We start from the raw sequence: 9,303 nt of genomic DNA on the forward strand, positions 1-9,303 counted from the left end.
TGCCGAGAGGGTGTCACTCTTTTTTTTTTTAGTGAGGCAATTGGGGTTAAGTGACTTGCCCAGGGTCACACAGCTAGTAAGTGTTAAGTGTCTGAGGCCGGATTTGAACTCAGATATTCCTGATTCCAGGGCCAGTGCTCTATCCACTATGCCACCTAGCTGCCCCTGAGAGTGTCATTCTTTAAAGAGGAATACCTAAGGAACCCCACTATCACCCACTTCCCGTGATGCTTTAAAAAAAACAAGCTGAGGGGGCAGCTAGGTGGCGCAGTGGATAAGCACTGGCTCTGGATTCAGGAGTACCTGAGTTCAAATCCTGCCTCAGACACTTGACAATTACTAGCTGTGTGACCCTGGGCAAGTCACTTAACCCCCATTGCCCCACCAAAAAACAAAAAACAACAAAAAAAAAAAACCAAGCTGAATGTGTGCAATAGAGATTTGTGATCTCACTTGGAATCAATCCTTTTGGTTCTACTTTGAATATGCAAAATTTCATTTTGGGGGCATTTGGTAAGTTTAAAATTTTGAAAATCTGCAGCCCCAGACCTAACCTCAGAAAGGCATCAGTGAAAGGGAACAATGACACCTAGAGTCCCTCCCACTCGGCATCAGCTGAATATCAGCTCTTGTGTTTATACAGTATAGTCATTGATACACAATGTAACAAAGTTGAACAACTTGGGGAAGAATTAAATCAGAATTTAACAGGAATCAATGCAAAGGATAGTTGGGTCCCCAAAATAAATACCTTACCAAGTCCACAGTGGAGGAGGTGTGCCCAGAAAGTAGTTTGCCTGAAAGTAATCTCAGAAATGTAATCGACTCTGAGGTGGTTATGAACCAACAGTGTGGCAAAGCAGCCTGCAGGGTGAGTGTCACCTTAGACTCTCTGATGTCCAGAAGGGGGAAGGGGGGAGTCCCTGCATACGTGGCCCTGGAAGAGCCACAGCGGGACCCAAGGCAAAGTCAGTAGTGTGTCTGACATCTGACATCCAATATCCAAGCTTGTGCTAGGCTTTGCAAGACTATTAGGAATTGGGGTGTCTACAAGGGAGGGATTAGGGTGCAGATATGCCAGGCACTGAACATGTGGGGAGAAAGAATGGTGGCTTGGAGGTTACAGATCTGGATGGCAGGGAGTGAACAGAAGATGGTGAACAGTGGTGGTCTTGGGGAAGGTGCAGCCAGCTTTGGGTCAGGGATATAGACAAGCATGTGGGTCTTTCTGGGCATTTCAGGCCATCAATTCAGTCCTACTTTAAAGAAAACTGGGGCCCAGAAAAGGGAAGAGACTTTGGCCCTAAGCCACACAAGAGATCATTGGAAAGGACAGGACTTCACCAGGAAGCCAAAGGAGGAAAATTTGGGGGTGCAGGTGGGGGCATTGTAGGAAGGGGAGATAGGAAATCACAGTCCCAGGAGGGAGTGGTTCCTGAGGAGGGGATGAGCAGCCCTGACATCCCCTGGGGCCAGGCAGCTCATGGTGGGGGAAGGACATCCTGGTGGGAGGGGAACCTGGCAGCAAGGAACCCAGGGAGGTGAGTGGATGGCATTATTCCCCTGGAATATCAATGTCTGGAGCCCAGGGAGATGTGGCTAGGAAGGCCAGAGTCAGGTGACCAGGAAGTAGGAAGCAGCCCCTAGGGAAAAGGATCCTTCTTCCCCTGCTGAAATTCTGAAACACAACCTCCTTGCTTGAGATCACTCTCCAAGGTTAAGAAAATGAAATGGAAACTGAGGCACAGAATGCCCCCCTCCCCAAACCACCATTCATTCATCATGCCCATATCTCCATGTGTGGATATTATCTCCCCAAGTCGAGGGTAAACTCTCGAAGAGCAGACCTGTTTGGTGGCCTCTCCTCTGTGTTCCCAGGGCCCAGTCAAGAACAGTCACCTAAGAAGCATTATCAGACTGACAGACAGGGTTGGGGCCTGACTCTGGGGGCCATTTTGGTAAGGATACATGCACTGCTGACAGCCAGGCTGGGAAAGGGCCTCCAGGTTCCCAGCCAGGTGGGTACCACTGAAAGGAACAGAGAAGATGGGAAGTGGAGACGAGCATCTGTACTGAGGAGGAGGCAGTGAGTGACTTAGTCTGCATGATTGCAGAGGTCAAACCAAGATCCAAGGGGGTGGCTGGGAAGCCAGTGCAGGGCCAGGCACCAGCCCTGGGTAAGAGGCTTTCCAGGTTTCAGTAAGCAGGAGTGAGGAAGAGCCTTAACTGTTTCCAGGGGGAGTTGGGGTTCCTGAAGGCCCTTCCAGCTCTGGTTCCAAATCCCTTGCTCCTGTGGGATGGTCTCACAGAGAAGACTTAGGGATATGAGGGAGGGGTACTGCCAGGCACTTCGGATGGAGGCCCAGATCAGGAGGAAGGAGCTAGGGAGCTCCTGGGAACCTGAGCATCCTCAGTGGCAGGAGAATGGGGAAGGCCCCTGTTTTGGTTGCCCCTTGTCATCGAACCCTCAGGAGGGAGGTCTTTGCTATGGTGTGACACCAGTGAGGGGCCAGCAGGGGATAGATGGGACCAACCAGCTCTGTCCTAGGGAGGCAGCTTCCTCCTCCCCAATTCCTTAGCATCACCAAATCTTAGTGCTAGCTAGAACCTCAGATCCTCTAGCCCGGAGCTTCTTAAGCTTTTTCCACTTATTTTTTTTTGGGGGGGGGAACAATGAGGGTTAAGTGACTTGCCCAGGGTCACACAGCTAGTAAGTGTCAAGTGTCTGAGGCTGGATTTGAACTTGGGTCCTCCTGAATCCAGGGCCAGTGTTTTATTTATTGTGCCACCTGGCTGCCATACTTTTTCCACTCTTGACCCCTTTTCACCTGAGAAATTTTTATGCGACCCTGGGTATATGGGTATATAAAATTACAGGTATACATAACTTTTGGCTGTTGCCAAATTTTTTTCAATGCCCACATTCAGTTCCACAACCTCCTACAGGGTCTAGTCTGACTCACTGCCAAGAAAGCACTCCCTGGTCTGGGCCAGTCTGCCTCCCAGGACCAAACAGAATAAGCGTCATCTCTCCTGCACGGGACAGCCTTGGATTCAGCTCTTGAGTGATGATGGAAGGGTTGTGAGCAGGAGGAACTCCCTGGGCCTTCTTCAGGCAAAACATGCCCAAGCCCTTCACCCATCCTCCTTACATTGTCCCTTGTGTCTCAGTTTCCCTGCCACATTTTCAGTGATAGGAACTGACCTCAAGCTGAGGGTTGGGATTATAAAAATTCATGTGTTTCCAAGCCCTGTTCTGTTCCTTGGAACTGCTTCCCTCCAATTGCCCTCCCAGCCACCTCCTCTGTCCCCCCAGGTCACACCAGCCAGGCTCTCTGGGCATCAGATGATCCTTTATTATTGAATCAGAGCTGCCAATTTCTTTGGCTTTGAGGCCCCTCCCATGCCAAGGCTCCCTTCCTTTCAGGCTCAGCCTCTGGCCAAGGAATGACTTTGCACAGCAAGGGACAGGGACTCCTGATGGATCTCCCTCGAAGCACGGCTCTGGGAAGAGGTCACACACAGTAGGGCCTCGTTAGACAGGTCCAGGAGGCTGAGGCCCAACTTCCCAGAAACCTTGGGAAAGGACAGGACCCGCTGCCTCCAGACTCAGGGCCCTTACTTTGGGGAGGAATGAAGGGGAGGGAAGCTAGGAGTCCCAATGTGTGCTCCGGGGGAAGAAGGGGGGGGTCATTTACCCGTCCTGTGGGAGGCACAGATGCAGCCACTTCAGGCAAAGTGAATCCTTCCAGGAGGGGGCCAGGGGCCCATTTCCCCTCCCTAAGCTCCTTCCAGTGGCCTTTTCGGGGATTCTCACTGAGCTTCTCGGGCCACGAAAGAAAAAGAAAAAAGGGGGAGGGGAGTCCCGGTTTTGCAGATGTCTGGAAGTGTTCGGACTGGGGTGGGGAGAGTGAGAGTGTGAGAATGTGTGCGTGCACCCCCAGGCTAGAAAGAACTTCGGTGTGTGTGGGGGGGTGGGGAGTGTGGTTGCCTGGGCAGGGCTGAAAGTGTGGGAGCAGGGACGTGCAGGCGCTCAGCCTCGGCTCTCACCTGCGCTTAACCACCTGCGGCTGGATAAGCCGGCGCACCTTGGCGGTTCCTCTTATTTTACTGAGCTCGCTGGTGAAGGTGCCATCCGAGTGTCTCTGGGTCCTGGGGAGGAGTCGGGGGGAAGGAGGGGCTGGGGCCGGACTGGGCGGATAGCCGTAGCCGCAGCCGCAGCCGCAGGGAGTCCCGGGTCTGCCCCTTTCCCTCAGCTCCCTTCAACACCCCTTCCCCCAAACGCCCCGGGGGTAGAGCTCACCTGGGCCCCAGGCCGACCAGCGAGCGGACCAGGCTCTGAACGAAAGCACTCTCCCTAAGGCGGCTCAGCTCGCTGGTGAAGGCGCCGTCCACGTGGCGTTCAGTCCTGTCGGGAGCCCAAAGGGTGTGGGGATGGGGTGGGTGGAGACAGACCGAAAGAGGAGATGCTGGGCGGGGTGGTCAACTCTCTGGGGCTTTAGACCCTCGCAGTGGTGTGGGGGAGGGCTCAACCCAACCATCCCCATCCTCGGCCACTTCACCTGAGAGCCTAGGCTGCAGTCCGCCTAGACTGGTGGAGGGCTAAAGGAAGCGTGTTCGCAGTTAACTATGTAACTGTGTAGCTTGGTCTTCCGTTCCTTTGTGGAGCGTTAATCTAGCCTCCCAAGCCCAGCCCTGCTTCCCCCACCCACCCAACCCATTCCCAGTTGGGCTGGAGGTCGTCGGTTCAAGGGAGCTAGTCAGACTAGTCAGCTTCGGCCCCGGACTTCACCCAGGAAGGGAAGGGAAGGGTGTCCCTCGCTCAGATCTGTCCCTCCCTCTCCAGGGAGCCTCGAGCCCAGCACGTGTTGACGTTTGCCAGTACGGCACCAAGGGGCTAGCGGAGTCGGGGTGGAGTTGGGGGGGGGGCTCACCTCTGCGGAACCGAGAGCGAAGAGGAGCCTTGGATCAAGAAGGCAGCGAGGACCGCGAGGGCCCCGACTCCTCTGGCCATGGGGACTGGAGGCTGAAAAGCAGGAAAAGGGGAATATTAGAAATATCCAAGCAGCTGAGCTCCCAGATACACAGAGGCAGGGAGAGAGCTGGAGCTTAAGGGGACTGAGCTGGGCCCAAAGCTCCGGGCTCCGAGGAGGTCCGAGTCAGGGAGACAGACTGGGGCGAGCAGAGACACAGGAAGGCAGACTGAGACCGACACTAACGGATAGATACAGAGACTGAATGACAGGATAAGGACGACCGAGAAAGTCAGAACAATGAGATTGAAGCCTCGGCGGGGCGGGAAGACTCTGGGAGACAGAGACCCGGACACAGGGAGACACAAACCGGGAGACACGGGGAGACACAGAGAACGGGAGACACCGGAAGAGACGGAGACCGTGAGACTTGGGGAGAGACAGAGACGGGGAGACACAGTCAGACACAGAGAACAGGACACACAGGGAGAGAGAGACCCGGAGACACTGGGAAAGACAGAGACGCGGGAGATACAGAGTGCACAGGGAGAGACAGAGACCAGGAGACACAAGCAGACACAGAGAACCGGAGACAAAGGGAGACAGAGAACTGGGAGAGACAAAGACCCGGAGACACAGGGAGAGACAGAGACACGGAGACACAGGGAGAGACAGAGACACGGAGACACAGGGAGAGACAGAGACCCGGAGACACTTGGAAAGACAGAGACGCGGAGACACGGGAAGAGATAGAGACCAGGAGACAAGGAGAGACAGAGACCGGGAGACACAGAGAACCTGGTGCACAGGGAGAGACAGAGACCCGGAGACACAGGGAGAGACAGAGACCCGGAGACACAGAGAACCGGAGACAAAGGGAGACATAGAGACCCGGAGACACAGAGAACCGGGTGCACAGGGAGAGACCGAGACCCGGAGACACGGAGAACTGGAGATACAGGGCGAGACACAGACCCGAAGACACTTGGAAAGACGGAGACGCGGAGACACGGGAAGAGATAGAGCCCAGGAGACAGGGAGACACAGAGACCGGGAGACACAGAAAACCGGAGACAAAGGAAGACAGAGAACTGGGTACGTAGGGAGAGACAGAGACCCGGAGACACCGGGAGAGAACGAGACCGGGAGACACCTGGAGACACAGACCTGCAGACCGAAGGAGAGCCAGAGAAAGCCTCACTAGGGAGCCGTAGGCCGTTCTCCCGGCCCCGCTCAGTCCTGGGTTTTGTCGCCTGAGCTAGGCGAGATGCTAGCTGACTGAATTTCAGCTCCAAGCGGAGTCCTCAGTCCTCCTTCCTCTTCCTCTTCCTCCGCCTTCTCTTTCTCCTTCGAGGTGGCCGCCAGACCCCTGAGCTTGGCTGCGGAACCCGCTCATTATAAATCCCCCCGGACCGGGGACCTCGAGGGCGGAGGCGGGGGTTCGGGGCGCCAACATCCACCTACTCCCCGCCCCCCCAGTCCGCCCGGTGCCCATTGAGTCTCCAGTTTCCGGCTCATCGACTTCGCAAACAGTTGATCCGGAGCTATCCCTCGGTTGGGAAGGTCAAGGACGCCCCTCCAGCTGTCATCCCTTGGCTGCTGCAAATCAGTGACCGCATCCAGTTCCACCTCATCCCCTCCTGCCCCCAGGGGCCAGATCGAGGTTTTGAAAGAGTGGGGGGCAGGCAGACTAAGGGTCAGTGCCTGGGGCTGGTTAGAGGAGCCACCGGCGGGGCGAGTGACCGCCTCAGTCTGTATCTTTCCGGAGTCTCACCAAGTCCGATGGAACAAAGGGAGAGCAGCCCGAGCAGGGGAGGAAGAGAGCAGCTCAGCTCCGAGGAGGCTCGGAGGAGAGGTGGCACTGCGGGGCAGAGATGACGGCAGAGTAGCCAGAGCAGGGCAAGATGACAGGAGGGAGCGCTAGGGATCCTAGTTGGCTCTGACAGTCTGTGTGAAGGGGAGCCGTGTGAAATAAGGGTGTAGGAGGGAGACGGCCTGCAATGGGGACCAAGAGGGGTGCCGGCCAGCTAGGAGCCCAGTATGAAGCTGGGGGGCGCTGCAGGAGGCCTGTCTGCCTTGGGCAAACACGTTTTGACCTTTATTTGATTTGATTTTGTTAAATTACAAAAACATTTTTATTTAAAAATTTGATTCCAAATTCTATCCCACCCTCCCCTCCCGGCTCCCTGAGGCAGTAAGCAGATATAGGTTATAGTGTGCAACTATGTAAAACATTTCCATAGTAGTCATTTTGTACAAGAAGACTAGAATAAAAGAAAAAATGAAGGGAAGGAAGGAAGGAAAGAAGGAAGAAAGTGAAAAATAGCATGCTCCAGTCTGTGTTTCATCGATATCAGTTCTTTGGAGGTGGACAGTATGTTTCATCATTAGTCCTTTGGGATTGTCTTGGATCATTGTATTGATGAGAATAGTTGTCTTTCACAGTTCTGCATCAAACGATATTGCTGTCTCTGTGCACAAGGTTCTCTTGGTTCTGCTCACCTCACTATACATCAGTTCATACAAGTCTTTCCAGGCCTCTCTGAAATCATCTGTCATTTCTTATAGCACAATAAGATTCCATTACAATCATGTACCACAGCTTGTTTAGCCATTCTCCAATGGATGGACATTCCTTTGATTTCCAATTCTTAGCCACCCCAAAAAGAGCTACTATAAATATTATTGTACAAATAGGTCCTTTCCCTTTTGGGGGATGTCTTTGGAAAATAGACATCACAGCAATATTGCTGGGTCAAAGGGTGGGCACCGTTCTATATGGCCTGATATTTATGAAGAGTCTAGTGTATGGGTACCAAGTTTGGAGGTCAGGTCCTCGCCCTCACAGAGTTTAAGGTCAAGGAGGCACATAGAGCTTAAGGGCCCTTGGCCTGATGCGTCTTCCTGGGGGAGGTCCAGGAGAATCCCAGAAGACTTCCGGGAGGCAGGACCTTGGAAACCAGTTGGTTCAGAAGGATGAGTGGGAGGGAGGCCAAACGGAGCAGGTGGAGGGGCCGGCCTTCTGGCTTAAGCTGAAGCTAGAGAGGATTCAGAGGATCGTGGACAGAATCAACCTGGGGTGGGGGTGGGGGTGGTGGCTGTGCTCTGAGGGGACACCTGCAGGGCCTTGGCTCCTTGAGTCCTTCCCCCACCCGTCAAAGCTGGACCTAGAGCGGGATTGGTGGCTCCGCTTTTTGCATGCATTTTGCATGTATCTGCATAGAGCCACATGCGCCAGAGGCCAGGTTAGTCCAACAAAATTTAAAGAACCTGGGCTGAGGCATAGCAGCCTCCCTTGAACCTCCTGAAGCCTAAGAGTGGTCTTGGAAATAGGGAGCCGGTATTCTTAGGTCCAGAGCAGCTAGGGGGCGCCACCGTGCACAGAGCGCCAGGCCTGGAGTCAGGAAGACTCCTCATCGTCCTGAATTCAATCTGACCTCAGACATTTACTAGCTGTGGGACCCTGGGCAAATCACTTTATCTTGTTTGCCTCAGTTTCCTCCCCTATAATATGAGCTGGAATGGGGCAGCTAGGTGGCGCAGTGGATAGAGCACCGGCCCTGGAGCCAGGAGGACCTGAGTTCAAATCTGGCCTCAGACACTTGACACTTACTAGCTGTGTGACCCTGGGCAAGTCACTTAACCCCCATTGCCCTGCAAAATAAATAAATAAAATAAGTAATATGAGCTGGAGAAGGAGATGCCGAACCACTCCAGTATCTTTGCCAAGAAAACCCCAAAAGGGGTCACGCATTCTGACACGACTGAAACCGAACAACATTCTTAGGTCCTCTGGGCTCGCGGTGTCTTAGTTTCCCTACTTGGGCGGTGGATCTAATGACCGATGGGGACTTCCCGACGTGCCCCCTGAGGTCATGTGGTATGACCCCTGCCTCTGCTGTACTCAGAGGCGAAGGACCCTGGTGTCCCAGCGCACCTGGGCGCCGGATTTGACTTCTGCCACCTCTGCAAAGAGACTGGTGGGACTCAGGAAGGGGGGCGGTTGTGTGTGTGTGTGTGTTTGGGAGGGGCTCCCCTCAAAGCCCAGAGAAGGCGGACCTGAGAAGGGGCGAGGCTGGGGCGGAGCTAGGGAATTTACCGCGCGTGGAGCCTCGGAGCCAAGCTCGCCACGGAGGGCCGGAGAGAGGCTTCCAGGGGGGACTCACTCACGCTCGGGCCCCGGCCCTAAGTTCCCAGCCCCTCAGCCCTCTTCGTCTTTTCCCTGGGAGGCTCTAGGCAAATCCAGTCTCCTGGAATGCGGCGGCCCGCCCAACCCAGGCTGCTGGAGTGCGGCGCTGTCCGCGGTGCTGAAGCGGACCTGTCCTAGGCC

The 9,303-nt window shown here is 54.6% G+C and overlaps 1 protein-coding gene across 1 annotated transcript; it reads right to left on the bottom strand.

Moving 5' to 3' along the window:
- Positions 1-3,365: 3,365 nt before the first annotated feature.
- Positions 3,366-6,892, bottom strand: SCT (secretin). Its single transcript, XM_043973127.1, has 6 exons — positions 6,141-6,892; positions 4,935-5,026; positions 4,304-4,408; positions 4,051-4,152; positions 3,699-3,821; positions 3,366-3,504 (listed from the first exon to the last, which is right to left on the bottom strand). The coding sequence occupies exons 2-6, from the start codon at positions 5,012-5,014 to the stop codon at positions 3,366-3,368; spliced, it is 549 nt and encodes a 182-aa protein (XP_043829062.1). The 5' UTR covers positions 5,015-5,026; positions 6,141-6,892.
- Between the last annotated feature and the right edge of the window lie 2,411 nt (positions 6,893-9,303).

Source organism: Dromiciops gliroides, chromosome 6 (assembly GCF_019393635.1).
Source record: "Dromiciops gliroides isolate mDroGli1 chromosome 6, mDroGli1.pri, whole genome shotgun sequence".
NCBI classification, from domain to species: domain Eukaryota; kingdom Metazoa; phylum Chordata; class Mammalia; order Microbiotheria; family Microbiotheriidae; genus Dromiciops; species Dromiciops gliroides.